Source organism: Phocoena phocoena, chromosome 14, assembly GCF_963924675.1.
Source record: "Phocoena phocoena chromosome 14, mPhoPho1.1, whole genome shotgun sequence".
In the NCBI taxonomy this organism is placed as follows: Eukaryota; Metazoa; Chordata; class Mammalia; order Artiodactyla; family Phocoenidae; genus Phocoena; species Phocoena phocoena.
This window is the reverse complement of record NC_089232.1, coordinates 14712854-14736577: the sequence shown is the minus strand read 5'-3', so window position 1 is coordinate 14736577 and position 23724 is coordinate 14712854. Positions and strand designations below refer to the sequence as shown.

The following is a 23724-nucleotide window of genomic DNA, read 5'->3' as shown; positions in this document are numbered from 1 at the left end:
TTCAGATATAGATACAGATATAGATTCTTTTTCAGATTCTTTTCCCTTATAGGTTATTACAAAATATTGAGTATAGTTCCTTGTGCTATACAGTAGGTCCTTGTTGGTTATCTATTTTATATGTAGTAGGGTGTACATGTTAATTCCAACTTCCCAATTTATCCCTCCTCCCAGGGGTATTTGGTTTTGCTTTATTTTGTCCACTGCTGTTTCCAGTGCCTCCTAGCACAATACCCGACACATAATAGGCGAACAATAATTTGTTGAATGAATAAATTAGTGACTTAATAATGGCCATTATTATTATTTCCACCATTCTATAACACCTCAGGACTTCCTCTAAGATGTGAGTTCATTTATACATTTGCTCATTAATTCAATGTCTGTTGATGGAGTGCTACATATGCACAGGATATGATTTATGCCCCAGGGAATTTGTAACCTATCAAGGAGGTAAAACAAGGACAGCTGTGACTACGGTGGTAGTGCCCAGGCACAGCATCAGCTGACTCTCATTCTTTTTTTTAAATTATTGACTTATAGTTGATTTACAATATGTTAGTTTCAGGTGTAGAGCAAAGTGATTCATACGTACATATGTGTGTGTATATATATATATATATATATATATATATATTCTTTTTCAGATTCTTTTTCATTGTTATTATAAGATATTGAATATAGTTCCCTGTGCTATACAGTAGGCCCTTGTTGTTTATCTATTTTATATATAGTAGTGTGTATACGTTAACCCCAAACTCCTAATTTATCCCTCCCCCTCTTCCCTCTTTGGTAACCATAAGTTTGTTTTCTGTGAGCTGACCTTCATTCTTATCTTCCTCTGCCCCATCTAGTTCAACTGCAGATCCCAGGGAGACCTGCTGGCCTTCACGCCGTGTTAAATAAAATATATAAAAATCATGTTAAATGAAATGATTTTTTTTAATTATTATTTTTTTGGCTGCGTTGGGTCTTCGTTGCTGCACGCAGCCTTTCTCTAGTTGCAGTGAGCGAGGGCTACTCTCTATTGCTGTGGGTGGGCTTCTCATTGCAGTGGCTTCTCTTGTTGCGGAGCACGGGCTCTAGGCGCGTGGGCTTCAGTGGTTGTGGCACGCGGGCTCAGTAGTTGTGGTTCACGGGCTCTAGAGCGCAGGCTGAGTAGTTGTGGCACACAGGAATCGTTGCCCCACAGCATGTGGGATCTTCCCGGACCAGGGATCAAACCCGTGTCCCCTGCATTGGCAGGCGGATTCTTAACCACTGTGCCACCAGGGAAGTCCCAAATAAAATGATTTTATTTAACATTTCCCTATTTGGGGACCTTGAAGTTATTTCTAGCTTTTCACCGTGATAACGACACTTCTACAGGCTTCCTAGTGTACCTTGTTATTTCCTTAGTATAAAATCCTAGAAGCACAGAGGTGAGTCAAAGGGTTTACACTTTTTAAAAATTTTAATAGGTATTGCCAATCTTCCCTTCAGAAATGTTACACAAGAGTATGCCCAGCAGCTGTATGTTTCTCAGCACAAGGGCCAAAGCTGGGTGTTGCTATTCTTTTCTACCTTTGCCAATCTGATAGATGAAAAATGGTATCTCTGTGCTGTTTCAATTTGTATTTCTTCGAGGTTGATGGGTATGGTAGGTTGATAATGGCTCACTCCCAAAGATCAGTGTACTGATCACTGGAACCTGTGAATATTACCTTATAAGGAAATGGGGTCTTTGCAGGTGTGATTATAAGGAAATGGGGTCTTTGCAGGTGTGATTAAGTTAATGATCTTGATGGGGAGATTATCCAGGATGATCTGGGTGGGCCCTAAGTGACATCACAGCATCCTTCCTTGTAAGAAGGAGGCAGAGAGATTTGACAAAGACAAACGAGAAGGCCATGTGACCACAGAGGCAGAAACGAGTGATGAGATTGCAAGAATGCCGGCAGCTACCAGAAGCTGGAAGAGGCAAGGAATATATTCTCCCTGGAGCCTCAGAGGGAACATGGCCCTGCCAACACCTTGATTTTGATTTTAGTGAAACTCATTTCGGACTTCCGGCCTCGAGAACAGTGAGAGAATACATTCCTGGTGTTTTAAGCCACCAAGTTTGCAAGTGATTTGTTACAGCAACCATGGGAAACTAATACGATAGGTTTTTCACATGTTTATGGACCACATGAAAAAATCCTTCTGACTTTCAAAAACTTGTAAAAATGAAATATCATGCAATAACATGAACAGTATAATTCTATTTTCGTGAAAGTAAACCTGAATATTTGTATATGTGTTTACAGGTGTACACAACTGCCTAAGATGTCTGGGAGGATGTACATCAAACTAGTAACAGTGATTAACTGGAGGGAGGTGTGGGAAGGAGGTGGGGGGAAGAGAAACTTTTAGTTTTTTCTCAAGATGCATCTCTATTGTTTGAAGTTTTATGAAACTATATTCATGTACTAATTGTGTGAAAATATAGATAAGTCACATCTGCTTGCTGTAAACAATAAAATATGTAGAAAGTAGAAAACAAAACTGTCCCTCTCCTCTCAATTATCCCCCTTCCCAGAAATATTTGATAATAATTTGGCGTGCATCTTCTCAGCCTTTCTTTCCATGAAAAAGTAAACACAGGTATGTCATTTTTAGAGAACAAAAAAGAAGAGTGAGTACCATATACATTTTCACTTAAGGGTGTTTCTCCAAAATCATTTTAGGATCCTTACGTGCAGGGGCCTCATTCTCCTGAGCTGGTTGTTGCACAGACTCTCACCATAAGAAAGTCCCAGAACTCTTTTTTTTACCAACCTCCCTGCTGCTTTGAACTTTCTTGTATCTGTGAATTTGACCATACGTATACACATCGCTGGTAGAACTCCTCTGCACGTCGCGTTTAAAATAGTTTTAAGTACTGCCATTCTGCCTTCCAGTCTGCCTTTTAAAACGGACGCTCCCACCAGTAGTTCCCCACTATGGAGGACACAAGATCCACTTTTTCAAACTTTCCTGAACTGGGTGGAGAGATATTTTAACGTTATCACAGGAGGCATTTCTTTAAGCATGAGGCTGGTCGGGCATTTTTCATACGTTCATTGGCTCTCGAGGCAGCTTCGTGAACGTTTCAAAGGTCACTGGGCAGACAATCTTCCTTCGCAACGAACCAAATCCGAATTCTTTCTGAAACCAAGACCGTGAGTTATTCGATTAAGGACCTAGTCCGGAACTATGGGGCGAAGGTGATCTTTGGGATTTCAGCCTGGGTGACTCTGGACACCTGAACAAAGTCGAAAACCTGAACTGGGGCGGGGGGCGCGTTGGAACCCCACAGGAAAGAGGAGCGGGAGGCCGCCGGCATATTCCGGGGTGCCATACATTTCCCCAATCCTGTGCCCTACGCAGCCGGCGAGGGCGACCAGGCCGGGAGGGACCCAGCGCTGCGAGGTCTCCAGGCACCGAGCGTGTCCCCGGCGGGTCTGTGGGTCCGAAGCTTTCCCGCAGGGGGCAGTGCCGCCCGCCGGCGCGCGGATCCGGTGGGAGGGGGTGTGGAGCCGGTGCGGAGTTCTGGGGGCTCTCGGGAAGAAAGTTAGGGGATGCCTAGGGGTGGGGGCGGGACCCGAGCGGTCGGCCGGAGGGTGGGGACAGGGCCGCGGGGGTGCAGGGTAGGGCGCGGGGAGGGGGTCTGGGCGAGTCTGGGCGCGAGGGCGGTGCGAGCTGCGGGGAGGCGCAGCCCCGGAAGGTGTGAGCGAGCGGCAGGCGAGTGTGAATGCGAGTGTGTGCGCGCCGGAGCTCTCCGGGTTCTGTGAGACGCGCGGGTGTCAGCTTGCAGCAGGGCTCCTCCCTCCGGCCCCCCTGGCCCGCGCGCCGGTCCCTCCTCCCTTTCCCCGCTCGCCCCTCCCCGGCGGGCCAGGCGCTGGGACACCCCGGCGGAGCAGGCGGCGGCGGCAGCGAGTTGGGGAGCCCCGGGCTCCGCGCTGCCGGTGGGGCCCGAGCCGAGCCGCCCCCGCCCCGGCCCGGCCGCGCCGGCCCAGCTTCCCTCCGGGCCACGCCCTGTCAAACTTTGTTGCTGCGGCCGCCGCGGCGGCGAGCGGAGCGGGCCGGCCAGCGGGAGGGAGGGAGGGGCGGGCGCCGGGCCGGGCGCGGGCGGCGAGGGGCTCCGAGAGCGGCGGCCCCGGCCCGCGGCCCCACCATGCCCCAGCTCGGCGGCGGCGGCGGCGGGGGAGGCGCCGGCGGCGGCGGCTCGGGCGCCGGGGCGGCCGGCGGAGGGGACGACCTCGGGGCCAACGACGAGCTGATCCCCTTCCAGGACGAGGGGGGCGAGGAGCAGGAGCCGAGCAGCGACAGCGTCTCGGCGCAGCGGGACCTGGACGAAGTCAAGTCGTCCCTGGTCAACGAGTCGGAGAACCAGAGCAGCAGCTCGGACTCGGAGGTGAGGAGGCTTCCGCGGCCGCCCCGGGGGACCCTAGCCCCGCGCTCGCTCACCCGCCTTCGCCTTTGTGTCTCCTCCGTAGGCGGAGAGGCGTCCGCAGCCCGCCCGGGACGCTTTCCAGAAGCCGCGGGACTATTTCGCCGAAGGTAAGTGCCGGCCCCGGCAGCCCCCACTCCCGGCCCCGCGGCGCTCGGCGCCTCATCTCCGGCCGATCTCGGTACCCCTTACCCCCGTGGCCGTGCCCCTGCTCTCCGCCCCTGTCTGCCTCAGCAGTCCTGGGGCGCGCGTGGGGGGCGCTCGGGTCCCCGGTCCCCACTCCGGGTCCCCAGCCGCGGCGCTGTCCCGGGGACCCCGACCTTACCCCCTCCTTGGTCTTGCCCGCAGTGAGAAGGCCCCAGGACGGCGCGTTCTTTAAGGGTCCCCCCTACCCTGGGTACCCGTTCCTGATGATACCGGACCTGAGCAGCCCGTACCTCCCCAACGGACCCCTGTCTCCTGGAGGAGCGCGCACGGTGAGTGCCCGTCCCGCTCCGCCGGGGCGGGTGGGCGGCCGGGGCCCGCGAGATGCGCCCCCGGGCTCGGCGACAGGGTGGGGGATGGGGGATGGGGCCGTCCCGTGAGGATCCTGGGCAGAACTTGCTTACGGGGTTGAACTACTCTGGCGGTCGAGGGTTAGGCTGCGCTAGGCAGTGCCTGCATGAAAGGAAAGTGCCTTTACGTGCTCCCCTTTTGCTGGGGAGAGGCTTTGGGGTCCACTTCTGGGGTCCTCCTTGGTCTCCAGAATTCTTTGCCCGCACTAAAGGGAAACTTGGATTTGTGCCGGTTGGGCGGGTGTGTGTGTGTGTGTGTGTGTGTGTGTGTGTGTGTGTGTGTGGGGTCTCGCTTCCTTCCTGGAAATCGGTCAGCTTTCCCTGGCAGTTGGGCAGTGGGGCCGGGGGAACAGGGTTGGCGACGCTGCCCCTCGACTCCAGTTTCGCTGGGCGGCTGTGATTTCGTTTCTAAGAAACCCAGTATTCGTGGCGGGTTATTCACACACACCCCTCCCCACCCCCAGCCCTCGCGCGGGGGCCTCAACTTTTCTGTAGAGCTCGGGATTTTAAACTCGCCGAGATGATTCCGAGGGCGAATCGAGGCATTCTTCAAGTTGAGGAACTTGGCTTTTTCGCCCTTTGTTGCCGGCTTTTCTCATTTAAAGCGAGCGCTGCGACACTTTAAACCTGTTAATGGGCGCGCATTGTGTGCTGCGCGCTGGCATTTAGAGCCGTGATTAAGCAAATTGACCGGGCCCCAGACGACGTGCAAATGAGGGCGGATTCCTTCGCCCCCTCCCTGGCTCTAACTCCCGCCCCCCGCGTCGCGAGGGGCACAGCCCGGGGCTGGCCAGGCTTTTTTGTCCCCTGAGTTACCACCCAACCCGAGGGCCCGCTGCCCAGGTGCTAGGTCCAATGGCAGATCTTGGGTGAACACCTGCCTACTATGCGCCAGGCTCTTGCGCGCTACTGCTTGGGCGCCCGCACGCCGTAGTGGTTCACTTTGCTCCCTGCCCGGTTTCCCAGTGCCCGCCCGTTCGTGCTGTTTTGATTCGGGGTGGAAGGTGTTTGGCGCCTTAAGAGCTGACCCGACAAACTCACTTTATGCTCAAGTTGTCCTTAAATAATAATCATAGTTAAAGGGCTGCCTGGGAAACGCTGGTGCTGAATGGACCATCCCTGCCGTCATGGTACAGCGGTCGGTGGAGAGTGGAGACATCTGCCGCCGGTTCAGTGGGGCCGCTCTGCCGGCCGGTTGGGGTGTGAGTGGAGGTTGGACACTTTGGCCAACCGAGAGCAGAGTGGAGCCGCACAGCCCTCTCCTTTCAAGCAGGGAAGACCCTGCACCTTTGGCCCTGCCTTGGTGCATCCTGGGAACTCCCGAATGTAAGTCCTGAATATGAGCTGGATACTGGCATCAGGCTGTTGCTTTTTCTCATTCATGTTAAAAGAAAAATGTGTGAGTAAAAGTTGAGCAAAACAAACTGCAGTAACATCGTTCAGGTTTTCACAGATTCTCTTTCGTGTCCGCAGATGTGGCTCAGTTCTGAAAGTTTTAGTAGGGTTTCTGTACGTGTGTGTGTGTGACAAGGTAGGTCACTACACTATCAGAGTCCCTTTTCTCCATTTTACCTTTAGTTGTCTTGGAAAAGGAGTTTGGCATTTCTGTGAGTCAGCACCGATCCATGTCCTGGTGCAGATAAAGTCGCCAGAAATGTTCCAAATATGACTAATTCTTTCACTCAAGCTAGCTGTTCCTTTCCCCTTTCTCACCAGGGCATTTTGATTCTTCCTCTTTGAATGGTGACGACTGCCTGTCTTCATAATGCTGCTCTTCCCCTCCCCCTCAGGAGCCCAAATGGGACAGATTTTGTTTGTGTCAGTCCCCTACTTTCTTCTACCATCTTCTACCACCCTTCCTTCTTTCTACCATCTTACATGTACTTTTGCCTAAGAGCTTCCAAAGGCTGCTTCTTTTTGGTATTGGCTATTCCTGATTACTGCATCTAGGCCTGCATGGGATTTTTGGAGCCCTCCTTGAGGAAGCCAGCCTTTCCCCTCTGCATGCTTTTGACTGTCCCTGCTCATTCCTGCAGTTGTTCCCTGCCTGAGCCCATGTCACTGTCCTCCTTTTTGAGCCTCCAAGAACACTCACCCTCTCCCTGTTGATCCTTCATACGGGACCTAGTATGTCCTGCCTCACTCTCCTGTTTCCATCTTGCCTCCCTGATGAATTGCCCTTGCAGAAAAGTGAGTTCAATGCCCCCATTGTTTCTGTGCCCCTTATGTGTCTGTCATTGTATTTTGACCTGCCTGGTTACGAAGTTTGTTGAAGTTTCCTGCTGTTAGATCCGCTCAGTAGAACCTGCTAATCTGACTCTCTCCTTGGGCGTCAATGACTGTTAGGAAAGCAAGGGAGGAAACACTTAAGCACTTGATTGTCTGGACTGTAGGACTGAGATGATGCTTTTCCTTTGGATGATTATATTAATGTGATTAATGATTATATTAATGTGATACTGTAGGCAAACTATAGGTGCAGACAGAGTGGCCCTCTGTAGGGGTCCCTGCCTGGTAAAAGGAATGTATTGATAGATAGATATGGGGGGGGAGGAAGGTGGCTGAAGGGTGAGGTGGGTGGTGGATTATATGATCTGGTCTCTCTTAGCAGCCTGAGTCTTTTTTGGTTTCATATCTAAGTTTCACAACCTTAGTCCTTGCTGCTCGAAGGCCTATATGTGGTATAAAATTGGGTGACCTTAGTTCTCTTATGCCCTAACGCTTTCTGGAAATACCAGGCCAGAGGCAAACGTGAGGTTTGGCTGGAGTGTTCTCAGGGTATTAATTGACCCTAGGAATAGTATTAATTGACCCTAGGAATAGCAACAGGGCTGCAGCACCCTCACCCACTGGCAAAATTCCTTCTGGGACAACTGGGGGCCGGCCAGTCCTCCAGTCTGGCCATCTCCTCCCCATTCGTTACCTTTGCCCTCCACTCTGGTTTGGCTGGGAGGCTGGGAAGTGGCCTCTTCCTGAGGCTCTTTAGAGAAGAGGTCCCCTTAACCCAGGGTGTGTGCCAAGCCTCCGAGCCGTGATTCATTCTCATCTGGAGCTCTGGGGACCCTGTGGCCTGTGAAGAGAGGAATAACGGCCACAAATCACTTTTCACTCCTTCCAGTAGTCACACGAAAGTATGCATTCATTCATGAAAAGGCTTCACCAGTTCACTAAACCACCTTGGTGCTGTTGACTAGAATTTGGTTAGGAAAATGTAAGTCAGCACAGAAGAAAGCAGATGTCAAAAATAGTTGGACTAATCAGAGCCACAAAGAAAATGCAGCATGTGTTCAGCGAGTGGGCAGCAAAGTGACAGGCGTTTGACCGTGACCACAGTGTGAGTGCTAGTGACATTTTGGAAAAGAGCACTTCCAGGTAGGGTTGCTGAGGAAATCTATAGTTTTGGGTCAAGTGTATACATTTTAGAGCTGCCTTTTTGCAGCTCAAGCCCCAAGTTATTCATAGATTTCTCAGACCATCACAACTCAGATTTCTGGAGGAAATTACTCTGTCCTCCAAACAAGTCCTTCGCATCCCACTGCTTCCCATGGGCAGTCCTGCTGATACCCTGGGTGCTCCTGTTTTCCTTCCTGACACAAAGGAGTCCAAGCAGAAATCTTTGTGTACGCATAGAGAAGTTTTCCGGTTTTTAGGAGTTGTATGTAAAAGTCAAGTATTGATAAAACCTCTTCTTTTGGAAGATTAGTATAAACATGCTGCTTTTGGGAAAGTTCTTTTAAGCCATTTCATCTAAATATAACTTCTGTTCTATTTTTCTCTAAATATAACTCAGGGTTTAATGAGGGCTTTTCACATGGAATGAGCATTTATGAGGGCCCTGCCTGCGTTGCTGAAGTTTTGGCACTTAGATTTCTGGGGTGACAATTGATGACAAACTCTGTGGAGGGACTCAAACCCTGTCAGTCCTTTTTCTTTGGGTGGGTGGATCTGACAGAGAATACCTGCTTGCTCTGTTACAATTTTGGAAAGGTTTAGGTTGGTCTCATTCTTTAGTGATCTTGCTTCTGGGGAATCTTGAAAAAGTAGGCCAGCACATGTACACACACACACACACACACACACACACATATACACATCTAACCTTCAATACAGAGTGTTCCAGCCTTTACAGTGATGTGCAAAGTTACCCAAAATTGTGGCATGAAAAGGAATTTAAATGATTAACTCATTGGAAAATGCATAACGTAAAGATCCTATATTCCAACCTAAGAGTCCATTTTTACTTGCTAAAACTGGGGAAATTCAGATTGGCATCCTTAAGAGAAAAGTCATAACGCGGGCTTCCCTGGTGGTGCAGTGGTTGAGAGTCCGCCTGCCGATACAGGGGACGCGGTATCGTGCCCCGGTCCGGGAGGATCCCACATGCCGCGGAGCGGCTGGGCCCGCCACAACAGCAGCTGGACCCGTGAGCCATGGCCGCTGAGCCTGCGCGTCCAGAGCCTGTGCTCCGCAACGGGAGAGGCCGCAGCAGTGGGAGGCCTGCGTACCGCCAAAAGAAAAAAAAAGTCATAACGCCTTGACTTCCTCTGATATTTATTGTAGGCCTATCATGGGCAATGACTAAGGGACTGTGGGAGTTAGGCTGAATTAGACCCAGCTTTGCCCTGAAGGACCTAAAAATCGAGTTAGGAAGAAGTGATGTTAGTACCAACCACTGTAACAGGAAGTCCACGTTAAGAGTCAGTAAAATTCAGAGAAGAATTTTCAGAATAAAAAGAATAGAAAAATTGTCTTGGGCTGGCATGGTCAAGGAGGGCAGGTAAAGGAAGTTGTTTTAGACTAGTCCCTGAAACTCATCACTCTTTAATTCAAAGTAATTTTTGTTAACTCTAAAAAAATTTAAACAGTACAAAGGTATTTAGAGGGAAAAGCGGAAGTCCTGCACGTACATCTGAAGGTAGAAGCCAGCACAGGGAGAGCAAAGGCATGCAGTGGGGTCGAAGTTCAGGGCCATTTGGGATAATGCAAGTTTTTCCATTTGCCTGGAGGGGTAAGGGGCCAGACCTTGAATGCCAGTGAAGGAATCTGGCCTTATTCAAGAAGTAGCAGAGTACCATCCAAAGTTCTGCTGGGAAATAATGTGACTCGTACATGTGCTTAAAACGATAATAGTGATTGTGGGGAGAGGACCTGGGAGGAGCTAATAATGCTTGGGAGACTCGCAGGAGGCCAGGGGCGAGGTGAAAGGGGCTTTAAGAGTATCTGAATGGAAAGGAAGGGTAGCATGAGGGAGACTGGCAGGGTTGCTTGAGTTTGCGTGGGAAGAGGTGGTGGATGGATGGAAGGGAGGGAGGGAGGGAGAAAGGGGCTGATGTCGCAGTCAACTCCTGGTGTCTGAGCCTGGGAGACGGGGTGTGACTTCTGGCAAGTGGGGCCCTGGCCCTCCATCTTTGTCTCCCCAGTGCTGGCCAGATGCTTAGGAACTGCTGTAGCAATAACAGCCCACGCGGTCTGTCAGAGGGTCTCACTTAGAGGAGCTGCTCAGTCTCGTTGGAGAGGCACTGGGTTTGAGGGGATATTGAGGGAATAGTTGAAGCTTCAGCAACAGGATGATGCAAGGGAGCAGGAGAAGAAAGGGAGGGGTGCTCAGAGCAGAGAAGTCCCTGAGGGAGGATGGAAAGGGGTCTCTGCCGAGGTGGGAGGAGAGCTTAGGGACTGCGACTGCACGGAAGCTGGAGGGGAGGGAAGGGGGCGGGGTGCTCCTTAGTGTCAGATGCCACAGAGAGAGGGGAGAAGAGAGAGGACTGAGGACTCAAAAGGAGCTTTGGGAGTTCACTAATCAGGAAGCAATTGGTGCCTGCAGAGAGCAGTATTCCAGGCAAGTGATGATGAGAACGGTAGATGCCAGCCTCAGGCTTCTTCGTCGGGTGTTGAGGTGCTGTAACCAGGACTGATCCTGCCGTGTGGCCCGTCCCTCACTCCTCAGCCAGAACTCACACCAGACTCCCACACATGCGAGCAGCCTCCTACCTTACACATTTCACTTTCTATCTCCCGTAACCTGGAAGGTGCTGGAAAACCAGACTCTGGGCAACCCATTTAAGAAGATGGGCTGTGGCAAAGAGAGGGATGGGAAGGGCTGCAGGCTCCGGAGAGAGTCCGTGTAGGATGCTGGAGTGGGAGCTTGTTTGTACTAGCGGTAGCGGGGTAAATGGGGAGGAAGAGGAGGAAGAGATGAGATTGAGAGCTTCGGGACGAAGGCAGTGTTCTTCCCTCATAGATGGAGATGCTCCATGGCTCCATCCACCAACAGTAGGTATTGTTCTCTTGACTCTGTGGGTGAGCCCAAGCGTTGAAGAAGGGGATGTAGAAAAGAAAATGCAGAGGTGGAGTTGCAGAAATTGAGGGGGAGTGCATTGGTTGTCTAGATGACTTTGGGATTATCAGTAAAAACCAAGAGCAAGTTGGCTGGGGTTTTGTTGGCAGTAGGGAGACCACAGGCCCTTCCTCTGTACCCAGTTATAAAGCCAAACTTGTTGGGAACCTTTTAGCTACATGTGAATAATGAGATGTTTGTGCATTGATTGAAAGATCTGACACACTTGGGAAATTTTTCCTCTTTTTATTGTCTGGAGCTGGCTGACTTTGAAGGGGGATAGAGGTGAGGATCAAAACACAGCTCATTTTCAGTCAGGGACAGATGTTGGCATGTGTTAAGTTATTGGGGATGGGAAAGGACTGGAAAAAAAGCATGTAGAGAATTGCCCCATATTGGCTAATCTAATAATGTATTTTTAGAGGAGGTTTTTATAAGTCCCATGTGTTACTGTTCTCTCCCAAACTGGATTGGATTTAGGGAGCAGTGAAATAATTGCAGTTTCTAAAACCTTGGCATTTGGGAATGAAGGGACATGGGGGGAGTGAAAGGGGCTTGCCTTTTCCTCTATACTGTGTGTGCCGCCCAGGGAACAACTCTGGGGCACTGGGCAGCTTCTTTCTGAGATGCTGAGTTATCCCTCGATTGCCAGGTAGCTTTAAGGTTCTGAAGGTTTTAGGTTCAGAATCCTAAGTCTTTCCTTTTCATTATGTGTATAGCCTACAGATTTTCATGGGAAAATGACCTTTTAGTTTACAAATACATTTCAAAGTTTGAAAATTAAATCATAAAGATGTTTTCCTGAACATGACCCTTTTCATGAGATTTTGTGGAAGTAGTAAGGGACGATAACTCCAGTCACCTGGAGCTCTCAGGACAGGAAATGAAGTCACACATACATTTTCAAACTGTTATAGCAGTTTAGAAATCTGTTCCATTCAAGAGGAGGAACAAGACTGCAAGTGTTCACCCCAATTGTGGAAAATAAGTGTAAACAAAAAATTCACAAAAGAAGAAACTACGAACGCCTACTAATTATGTGAAACTATGTTCAGCCTCCCAGGTAGTCAGAAATGTTAATAAAGATAAGCACTATTTTTTGGCCACCAAATTAACAAAGGTTTTGTCTTACTAAGACTGTTCAGTGCTGGCAAATGTACGGTGAACTGGGTGCTCTTAGTTGCTGTTCCTGAAGGGTGTTGACAGCCCACTGCATTGGGAAAGCACTTGGCAATGGTTGCTAAAACCTTAACATTTGTCATTGCTTCTGACTTAAGGAAGTAGATACTTGCTATTCCCATTTTGCTGCTGGGCAGACCGACTTGTAGAGGTCAAGTATCTTGTTCAGGGTCACGCAACTAGTCATCGACAGCACAGAGATTTTAACTTGGTTGTGAGTGCCAAGGCTGGGTCTTCCCATTTCACCCTTGTGACTTTACACGCATGCCTGATGTCACTAGCTCCTCCCCCTCTTGGGAGAAGGGCAGCTGACCTTTGTCTCCCAATTCAGAAATCCTGACGTGAGTTACCAGTCAGGGTGGAGGGCAGGTAGATTTGTTCCAACTTTACAAATCGGACCTGGGAAGGTACCTTCCCAAATAAACAGTTGTGTAAGTGAGTGAGCGGCTTTGGTTGAAGTTCTTCGTCCAGTGCTATCTGTGCTCTACAGGCATCAAATAACCTTTAGGTGGCGGCCCCAGGAATTTTACCGGCATGTTACCTTCCTTCAGAGAAAAAGTGGTTGTCTGTTAACGGAGACATGAACTTTTCTGAACTGGGGGACTGTTTTTTCCTGTTGAGATCAGTGAGGTTGGAAGAATACACAAGTGTGTCTTTGGGGTGGAAGGAGGTGGGAGGGGCAGGCTTGCTCGCTTACCCCTGCAATTTGGATTACAACGTAGTTTGGTTAACAAACCAAGCTCTGGTGAACCAAGTATGCAAGTATTATTTCCTTATTGTGCGTTTTACTTTTTTTTTTTTTTTTTTTGCGATACGCCGGCATCTCACTGTTGTGGCCTCTCCCGTTACGGAGCACAGGCTCCGGACACGCAGGCTCAGCGGCCATGGCTCACGGGCCCAGCCCCTCCGCGGCATGTGGGATCTTCCCGGACCGGGGCACGAACCCGTGTCCCCTGCATCGGCAGGCGGACTCTCAACCGCTGCGCCACCAGGGAAGCCCCTTGTTGTGCGTTTTATAAAATATTTTATAAATTGGTTGCTTTTGTTAAAGTTCTTTATAAGTTAAAAATAAGTCCCAATCACCTGTAACTCTGAGTAAATTGACTGTTAAAGAAATAAATACTAGATTTTTACACAGAGAATTGCAGAGAATGTGTTAGTCCCCACCACCACCCCTTTTCTGTGTATGTGTGTGTATGTGTGTAAGGTGGTTTGAAATTAGGAATCAGGTAATTTGATACCTTTTTATTCACTTACCAAATTTATCTTCCAGGTGGTCTCTTTCTGAAAACAGTAGCATGGTAGAAAGAGTAATAAGGGGCTTCCAAGTCTGGTTAATAGAAGTTGGGGAGGCGCCGGGGGTCTTATCTAAGCCCTCTTGGAGATCTGTGTATTACAAGGCATTAATCTTGGCGAGATAAATGTCTTATATACTTCATAATGTGGATGGGGCCGTTATTTGTAGGAATATCTATAGAAAGGTGTTGTGTGGAAAAACAGAGATGTAAATATGAGATAGTAACTGTGATTAAGAAATAGATGGATCTGATGATAAGGAAGAAAAGCAAAAGAAGTAGGAATGAGCAGTAGGAAAAGTTGAGTTTGTGATTGACATGTACACACTACTATATTTAAAATAAATAACCAACAAGCAAAAAAAAAAAGAAAAGAAAAGCTGATCAATTTACAAGTCCAGATTTGTTGGCAGTAGTGATTTCTGATATTTAGGACTATACTGTTTCCATAAATTCCAAAGATTATATACTAGAGTCAGCTGGATTTATAAGACATACCTTCTAGGAGTGCATTGGGGGTTCCTCCCTGAGTTTCTTGTGCAGGGGACTCCACATGGGTACCCTGCAGCCCTCTGAGCTGGAAGCGGTCATCCAGCTCACCCCAGTGGTGAGAAACACAAGCTCAGGGAGATCGTAGGCTTGCCCAAGATCAATTATGAGTGATGGAAACAGGACTAGAGCCCAGCTGCACCCCCTGGAGCTTTACCCTCTCCACTACTCGGGGAGATCGACAGCAACCCTGGCAGAAAGCCATGCTATGGAGAAAATGCATCTCAAAGTATTTCTTTATTAAACTAGAACACCTGACCCATGATAAATGATTCATAGACATTTGTTGAATGTTGACAGCATGAATATTTAAACATCAATATTTAAAAAAAACAGCCTTGTAGGCACCTGCAGTGTTCCAGGGTGCTGTATCACACCATTTACAACTGTTACCACATCTGATAGTACAACCTCTGTTTTATCCACGAGGAAGCTGAGCCTGAGAGAGTAAGCGAGGGTTCCAGAGCCACGTCTCCAATCACAATGCTGCAATTTCCCCTCTACTGAAAGTGGACGGCCAAATTAATGTGGAAATGCCATTTGGAGCAAGATAACAAAGAAATGGTGTGTGAATAAAAAGTGACTAATGAGCAGCATCTCTGCATTCATTCTTTTCAGTGGCCTTCCCAGCCCTTTAACAGGAGGAACTTGTAGTCACTGCTTTTGCCTGGGGTAGAGTCAGAGCCTTAATGGTTGGCGTCTTTATAGTTTCAGAGATGGTATTTGTTGCGATCTTAATCTTCCTTTGCTTTTCTGTGCTGTGCAGCTCCATGTAATCTATGTTTTTCCCCTTCAGTTTCCCTTGTGTTTTCTTCTGACATCTTGAGGTACTAAACTTGGATCCTTAGATACCACAATATGCAATATTGGTATATGCATCTGTTGACTTGGTCTACTGCCTACTGGTCCACTCCTGACCAGCCCCACTTGCTTGTACATGTGTGAATATTAGTTTGTATGTAAATTAGATACAGTCATTGCTTATTAATCATATCATCTATTTAAACATTTCCAGACGGGATACATAGAGGAGAGGTATAGCGGGAGTCTTAGAGATTCGTGAGATGAAAACACTTCGTACTTCTACTTTACAACATAAGCGTTTCTGTTAATAAAATGATTGTCGGGGAGAGAGACATTGGTCTGAAGCTTTGGAGTGGGAAAGAGATCATCCTCATGGACATGTTCCCGGGCCTCCTAAGGAAAGTTAATGCAGGAAGAGGAGGGGATGGTGAAAAAGTCCAGAGATGGGGAGAACACCTTAGTAAGCTGCTCCTTTGAGCTTGCACCAAAAGAGAGGAGAGAGGAATGGTGGAGAGAAGCCCGAGGCTTGAGGGGCAGAAAAGCATACTCCACTGACCAGCGATATTTGTGGCTAAGGGGTCTGGGACTAGCATTTGGCCACACTCAGTCAGGCCTTGGACCCTAGCCCAGCCATGGTCTGACTGTGTACCCCTGTGCCCTAGGGCCCTCTTAGGCAAAATGGGGATAGTGGTAGTGTTTGAGTGTCACTGAATTACATTTTGGCTGAATGGACTGTGTTTTAAAACCGGGATTTTTCCAAGGCTAAAACTAAATATCATAGGATGAATCTCTGAGATATAGAAAGAAATCAGAAATGTCATCAAAATAATTTACAGTATTATTACAACTTGATTAAGATGTTTAGTGACCAAAAAATTTTTTTAAACACATTTTTTTAAATAAATTTATTTATTTACTTTTGGCTGCATTGGGTCTTCGTTGCTGCATGGCCTTTCTCTAGTTGTGGGGAGCGGGAGTCTCTCTTTGCTGCCATGCACGGGCTTCTCATTGTGGTGGCTTCTCGTTGCGGAGCACGGGCTCTAGGCGCGTGGGCTTCAGTAGTTGTGTCATGTGGGCTCAGTAGTTGTGGTTCATTGGCTCTAGAGCACGGGCTTAGTTGCTCTACGGCATGTGGGATCTCCCCGGAAAAAGGCTTGAACCTGTGTCGCCTGCATTGGAAGGTGGTTTCTTAACCACTGTGCCACCAGGGAATCCCTCAAATGTCTTTTGCAGTAAAAAAAAAAAAAAAACATTAAAAAATTTTGCTGGGGCTGGGAGGTGTCTGGAATGGCCCCAAGACCTGTGCTATACTTAGTTGTCATGTATCTTTAGTCTCCCTCAGTCTAGAACAGTTTTCTTTTTTTTTTAAGATTTATTTATTCATTTTATATTTTATTATTGCTGCTTTGGGTCTTTGTTGCTGCACACGGGCTTTCTCTAGTTGCGGCGAGCGGGGGCTACTCTTCGTTGCAGTGTGTGTGCTTCACATCACGGTGGCTTCTCTTGTTGCAGAGCACGGGCTCTAGGCGCGCGGGCTTCAGTAGTTGTAGCACACGGGCTCCAGTAGTTGTGGCTCGCAGGCTCTAGAGCGCAGGCTCAGTAGTTGAGGCGCACGGGCTTAGTTGCTCCACGGCACGTGGGATCTTCCCGGACCAGGACTTGAACCCGTGTGCCCTGCATCGGCAGGCGGATTCTTAACCACTGCGCCACCAGGGAAGTCGTAGAACAGTTTTGTTTTGTTTTGTTTTGTTTTTTTGCGGTACGTGGGCCTCTCACTGTTGTGGCCTCTCCCGCTGCGGAGCACAGGCTCCTGACGCGCAGGCTCAGTGGCCATGGCTCATGGGCGTAGCCACTCCGCGGCCTGTGGGATCTTCCCGGACCGGGGCACGAACCCGTGTCCCCCTGCATCGGCAGGCGGACTCTCAACCGCCGCGCCACCAGGGAAGCCCCAGAACAGTTTTTTGATCTGTCTCTTGTGTTGACTTTTTAAGAATACAAGCCATTTATTTTGTAGGACCTTGAACATTTTTTTTTTTATGATGTTTCTTCAAGTAGATTCAGGTTGTTTATTTTGAGCTACAAAACTGCATAATTGATGCAGCATTGATGTCTTTCTCAATGCTTCTCCTAAGCGGTGCCATCTGTTTTTCCCCATTATAGGTGGTGTTAATTTTGATCACTTGGTTAAAATTTGGTCTATCAGATTTCTCCAAGAGAGTTACTATTTTTCCTTTTTGTAATTAATAAGTGTCTTATGGGGAGATACTTTGAGACTACGTAGATATCCCGTTTCTCATCAAACTTTCACCTGCTGGTTTTAGCATCTACTGATGTATCTTGCCAGAAACAGTTATCACTGTGGTAGTGGCCAGACTGGTGGTCAGATATTTTTGTTTTATTTATTTATTTTTGCATTTTTTAGTTGAAGTATAGTTGCTGTACAATATTATGTAAGCTACAGGTGTACAATATACCAATTCACAATTTTTAGAGGTTATACTCCATTTATACTTATTATAAAATATTGGCTGTATTCCCTGTGTTGTATAATATATCCTTGTAGTTTATTTTATACACAGTATTTTGTACCTCTTAATTCCCTTAATTCACAGTATTTTGTACCTCTTAATTCCCTTTCGCTGCTGGTAACCACTAGTTTGTTCTCTATATCTGAGAGTTTGCTTTTTTGTTATATTCACTAGTTTGCTGTATGTTTTAGATTCCACATATAAGTGATATCATACAGTATTTGTCTTTCTCTGACTTATTTCACTTAACAATAATGCCCTCCAAGTCTATCCATGTTTCTGCAAATGGCAAAATTTTGTTTTTCTTTATGGCTGAGTAATAGTCTGTGTTTGTGTGTGTGTGTGTGTGTGTGTGTGTGTGTGTGTGTGTGTGTATGTTGGTCAGATTTTTAAAGTTTGACATTTTAACACGGGAACAGTTTCTCAGCTCTATGAGTTGCTAGATTGTTTCTGTGCTCTATATATAGCATATTTGTGAATACTGAATAAGATGAAGGAACAAGATATTTTTGGTCCTTTTTAAAAGACAATAGTTTGTTCTTCACAGTTTTTGTGGCAGCATCAATCATAAATCAATGATTAATCAAGAAATTACGGTACATGATTTTGAAATCTTGTGAAATATTGAGGTCACAGAGTTTACATTCTGTTCTGTGTTCTTCATAGGATGTAAAGAACTTCCTAGTTAGGATTTTTAGGTTTTTATCTGATGACTGGAGTTTCTCACTGTCTGTCTGGATTTGGTTAAATGCAACCCCAGGGTTTCTTTAAACATGTTTTTCTGTCCCCTGTAGTTCTTGAAAATCATTAGCTGGATTTAGATTCTTGATCAAGCTTCAAGGTTCACTCTCTCTTCTTTATTATTTTATTTTTTATCTTTTTGGTTCTGTAAATTAACTTTTATAGACTTTATTTTACTTTTTAACTTATTTTTGCAAGACTCATTCATAGATGTTGTCCTTAACTGTGAGACACTTAAGGTCTGGTTGTCTCTCCATGATATTAACAGCCACTGAAGGTCATCACCCACATCCACTGCTTCCTGAGCAGTTTCAAAATGGCGATAGTCTATGTGTATCATTACTTCTTCATCTATAAGCTGTAATTTTTTTTTTTTTTTTTGCAGTACGTGGGCCTCTCGCTGTTGTGGCCTCTCCCGTTGCGGAGCACAAGCTCCGGACGCACAGGCTCAGCGGCCATGGCTCACGGGACCAGCCGCTCCGCGGCATGTGGGATTTTCCCAGACTGCAGCACGAACCCGCGTCCCCTGCATCGGCAGGCGGACTCTCAACCGCTGCACCACCAGGGAAGCCCTGTAATATTTTTTAAAAGAGAAACTACCCCTCGGGACTTCCCTGGTGGTCCAGTGCTAAGACTCTGCCCTTCCAATGCAGGGGGCCCAGGTTTGGTCCCTGGTCAGGGAACTAGATTCCACATGTCACAACTAAGTGTTCGAATGCCGCAACTAAAGATCCTATGTGCCACAACTAAGACCTGGCACAGCCAAATAAATAAATAAATATTAAAAAAAGAAAGAAACTACCCCTCATCAACTATTAGTTACCTTAGATCAGAGGTCAGCAAACTGAGGTCCACAGGCTAAATCCAACCCAGTATTTATTTTTGTAATTAAAGTTTTATTGAAACAGCCATGCCCATTCATTTGCATATTGTCAGTGGCTGCTTTTGCACTGCAAGGGCTGAATTGAGTAGTTGTCAGTGAGGCCGTAATTGGCCCACAGAGCTGAAAAGATCTGGCCCTTGACAGAAACAGTTTACTGATCCCTGCTCTAGATGATGTGGAAAAAGCAATTTAAATATTTGATTCTTTCCCCAGTTTTCAGTTGGTTTCCAATTACCCTGCAAAGGTGACCACCGAAGTTATTTCTTAGAATATCGTTACAAATTCATAGACTTAAACCTATTTGGTATGTAGTTTAGTCAATTTACAATTATTATCTTTATTGAAACTCAGATTGCCCCATCTTTAGCCAGTGGGAGCCTCTTCAAGATGGCTCCTGAGTCTTTCTGTGTACACAATCCTAGTGGTCTTGTGGTCTTTGATGCTTCCCTGATTACTGGGGTGGTTCCAAGTTCATCTTGTGGATTTCCTGCTGCAGACCTGGAACCAGCCATTTCTAGGAGCTCTGCTTCCTTTCAGCGTAATATGTTGTTTAGAGACCACAGTCTGAATGCGAAGGGTGCGTGTATATATAGCTCCTAAAGGTTTATTCCGTTTAATGTATGAGCATACCAAGCAATCAGTAGAATTTAAAAGTAGAATATAATATGCATATTGTAATTTTAAAACAATCACTTTTTTTGTTCTAAAAGAATGTAATGTTCTCTATTTTTAATGTACTTTTAGTCTTAATAATGTTAATTAATCCTCCTTTTTTTTAGTAATTATAGTTGTATATTAGAATTGTTTTCTATGAAATTAACATCTTTCATGCTTATATTTTATTCTTTCTATAAAATATATACATATCTGCTTCTGCCAACTGTTAGCATTTCAACGGATAAAGCTCATAAGATTTCCACTCACATTACCTGTGGAATGCTTCCGTGTTTTTGAAAGGGCATGTTCAGGTAATGGCAGCAAAGCCAAACATGCTTCATTTGCTTATTTCTCACATTGTGACACTAATTAGATAGATATGTTGGTCACCTCTGTGACCATGTGATCATCCATCATGCAGAAGCTCAGGCCTTCTGAAGACTGAAGCCACAGCTGAACAACAGATTTACATTGAATGCTGAGGCCGAGGCCATATTTTTTATATTCCTGGGACCTACTTCATGGTTGCAAAGATAAAAGTTGTACAGGGGCACAAAGAACAAAGCCTGGTACATAGTAAGGACTTCGTTAAGGTAAACTCATTATCAGCTTTGGTGGTCCTGGGTTTTCAGGCCTCCCTAGCCCCTGGGAAATGCAGTCTCTAGTCTCTATATGGTACCAGTCCCTGGGCAAGTGCTTATGTTCAGTTTTGGATTGCTGGTTTTCTAGAATCCATATTCTTAGCAATCCTGGCTGTCATATTTCCCTTTCGATTACCATTGCCCCAGCACAGTGCCTTGTACACAAAATCTGTACTGTGTGGATATTGGTTTAATTGCATTTCTCTCTTTTTAATATATCGTATATAATAAAATAAACAGCAAAAACCTGTCTTCCTCCTGGACATTTTTAGACTAACAAGGGAAATCATTTTTCACTTCTGAGACCTTTCAGGGCGTCATCTTCGATACATTGATCTTTGGTGGGTTGATCATTTTAATTTTAATTTTTATCAAGATTTTCTCAGTTAATTCCAGTATTCAGGCTGTACATTCTTTTAAAAATGAAGCAGATTTCTGTGCTGGAGACAGAGTGCCCACTGGTGTGTAGCTGTGGACAGTCAGTCCTTCATCTGTGATGCTGGGAGTATGTTAGCAGTTGTGGAAGCCATATGTTTTTAGGCCTTTGCCAAGGAAAATACTTTAGAATTACATTAGCAACTCCAAGGTATTTTGGCTGTTCTGAATGGACACATGGTAGTTTTCCAATTACATAAACTAGAGCTTTTGTTTTATGCTGAACTTTCTTATAGGCTATGGGAACAATAGTGCCTCTATCAGCATTTCCCAGAGTAACATCCAGGGGATGTTAAGAGTTAGTCCTATTGCTTCATTTCTGCAAGACTTCTGGGGCCTTTAACATGCCAGTGTGCACTGCAAATCTCTTAGAGAGGAGTATTACGCAGGATTCCTTGGGCTTATTTGATCAAGGCTTTCCTTGTGTTTGGAATACTACCCTCCACCTGGCGTCCCCCACCCCGTGTATAAGTCTCACTGCATACTTCCTGGCTCCCAGCCTTAGATGCGGTCCCTGCTGCAGATGCTCAGCTCCCTGTACTTGACCATGTTTCTTTGCTGGTAAATATGTGGCTTAACAGTGACCTGATACACACTTGTCTTCTCTGGAGCCTACCCTCACTGAAGAAGTCGGGGAGTGGGTCCGTTCTGTTCTCTATGGGATTCTCAGCATCAGGCATTTAGAATGGCCCTCCATAAGTATTTGTTGGATGAGTGAAGGGGCGTAGACCCCTTTATTTCTGAGTAGCATCTTGCGGAACCAGAGCTCTGCCAAACCCACTTTGGGAACCATAGCTCAGTCTTCATTTTCATTGTGAATAACTAGAGTTCTGTAGACCTTCGTGATAATACTGAACGTACGCAGTGCATCCAGCTAGCAGGGAACTGTCAGTACATTTAAAGATGAGGCTCACAGGTGGCCAAAAACACATGAAAAGATGCTCAACATCACTAATTATTAGAGAAATGAAAATCAAAACTACAGTGAGGTTTATCACCTCACACCAGTCAGAATGGCCATCATCAAAAAATCTACAAACAATAAATGCTGGAGAGGGTGTGGAGAAAAGGGACCCCTCTTGCACTGTTGGTGGGAATGTAAATTGATACAGCCACTATGGAGATTCCTTAAAAAACTAAAAATAGAACTACCATACGACCCAGCAGTCCTGCTCCCGGGCATATACCCAGAGAAAACCATAATTCGAAAATATACATGCACCCCAATGTTCATTGCAGCACTGTTTACAATAGCCAGCTCATGGAAGCAACCTAAATGTCCATCAACAGAGGCATGGGTAAAGAAGATGTGGTATGTATATACAATGGAATATTACTCAGCCATAAAAAGGAACGAAAATTGGGTCATTTGTAGAGACATGGCTGGACATAGAGACTGTCATACAGAGGGAAGTAAGTCAGAAAGAGAAAAACAAATATCGTATCTTAATGCATATATGTGGAATCTGAAAAAATTAGTATAGACGATCTTATTTACAAAGCAGAAATAGAGACACAGACGTAGAGAACAAACGTATGGATACCAAGGGGGAAAGAGAGGGTGGCGGGATGAATTGGGAGATTGGGATTGACATATATACGCTATTGATACTATGTATAAAATAGATAACTAATGTGAACCTACTGTATAGCACAGGGAACTCTACTCAGTGCTCTGTAGTGACCTAAATGAGAAGGAAATCCAAAAAAGAGGGAGACATATATATACATATAGCTGATTCATTTTGCTGTACAGTATAAACTAACACAATATCGTAAAGCAACTATACTCCAATAAAAATAAATAAATAAATAAATACATATGAGGTTCAGTGCTTGAAATAACTTGACTCAGTGGCACATGGTGAATCAGGTGGGATTGGAACCTTCTTTTCCTGATACCTGTCCCTGGGCCCAGTACCCACAGGCCACCTGCAAGTCCCCTCTCATGTTGTTAGTTACATAAATGGGAACTCGTGTTGAGACTGGTGGGGGAAGGAGAAATCAGATGCCCCTTTGTGTACTTATTAATGCAGGTAGAACAAAAGGCCCAGCTTGGTTTTCAAGTTCAGGTTTGGCTCACATGTGGTCCTCAGTGAAGATTATGATCTCAGATAAATTAAAAACAAATGTTACAGAAGTCGTGATGAGGTAGAAACGGAGTTCAGGATTCTCCTTTTTAAACACTGGGGTAAGCAGAGACCCCTCTTTAAAGCAGACATTCACCTCCCCCTCTTCCACTCTACCTCTCTGCCTATCATTATGATTACTGTTCATTTTCACTTAAATTAGCAAGGCGGGTAGGTGTGTACATGTGGTCTCACATCAGTGTCCTCGAGTTGGTTCACCAAGCCCCTCGCTTTTCTGAACCAGGCAGACAGACGTTTAGTCAAATCCGCTAACGCATCCAGTGAAAAGGGAATTGCACATTTGGCAAAAACGCCTCCTTCCTTGGGCAAGACCCCCAGCAGCCTGCTGCCCCAGGCGGCTCCTTTTTCTCAAGCGTGCTCAAGGCCAGCGTGCGAGGAGGGAGCACACAGGGTCCCCCTGTATTCTTCTCCCCCAGGCTGAGCTCCCGAGCACATTCTTGACTGGAGCTGGGAAGACCTGGGGCCCGGCGAGTTTACGCACTAAATGGGACTCTGTATGTCTAAGCCAAATTAAGTCTGCG

General features: G+C 46.5%; 1 protein-coding gene across 1 annotated transcript in view; it reads left to right on the top strand.

Annotated features, from left to right (window-relative positions):
• The first annotated feature begins 4177 nt into the window (after positions 1-4177).
• The window catches only part of TCF7L1 (transcription factor 7 like 1), a 160691-nt gene continuing 141144 nt past the window's right edge, over positions 4178-23724 (top strand). The window contains exons 1-3 of the mRNA XM_065891248.1: positions 4178-4417; positions 4500-4563; positions 4802-4929. Of these exons, the coding sequence (XP_065747320.1) occupies positions 4178-4417; positions 4500-4563; positions 4802-4929 (432 nt within the window). The remainder of the gene's footprint in view (positions 4418-4499; positions 4564-4801; positions 4930-23724) is intronic.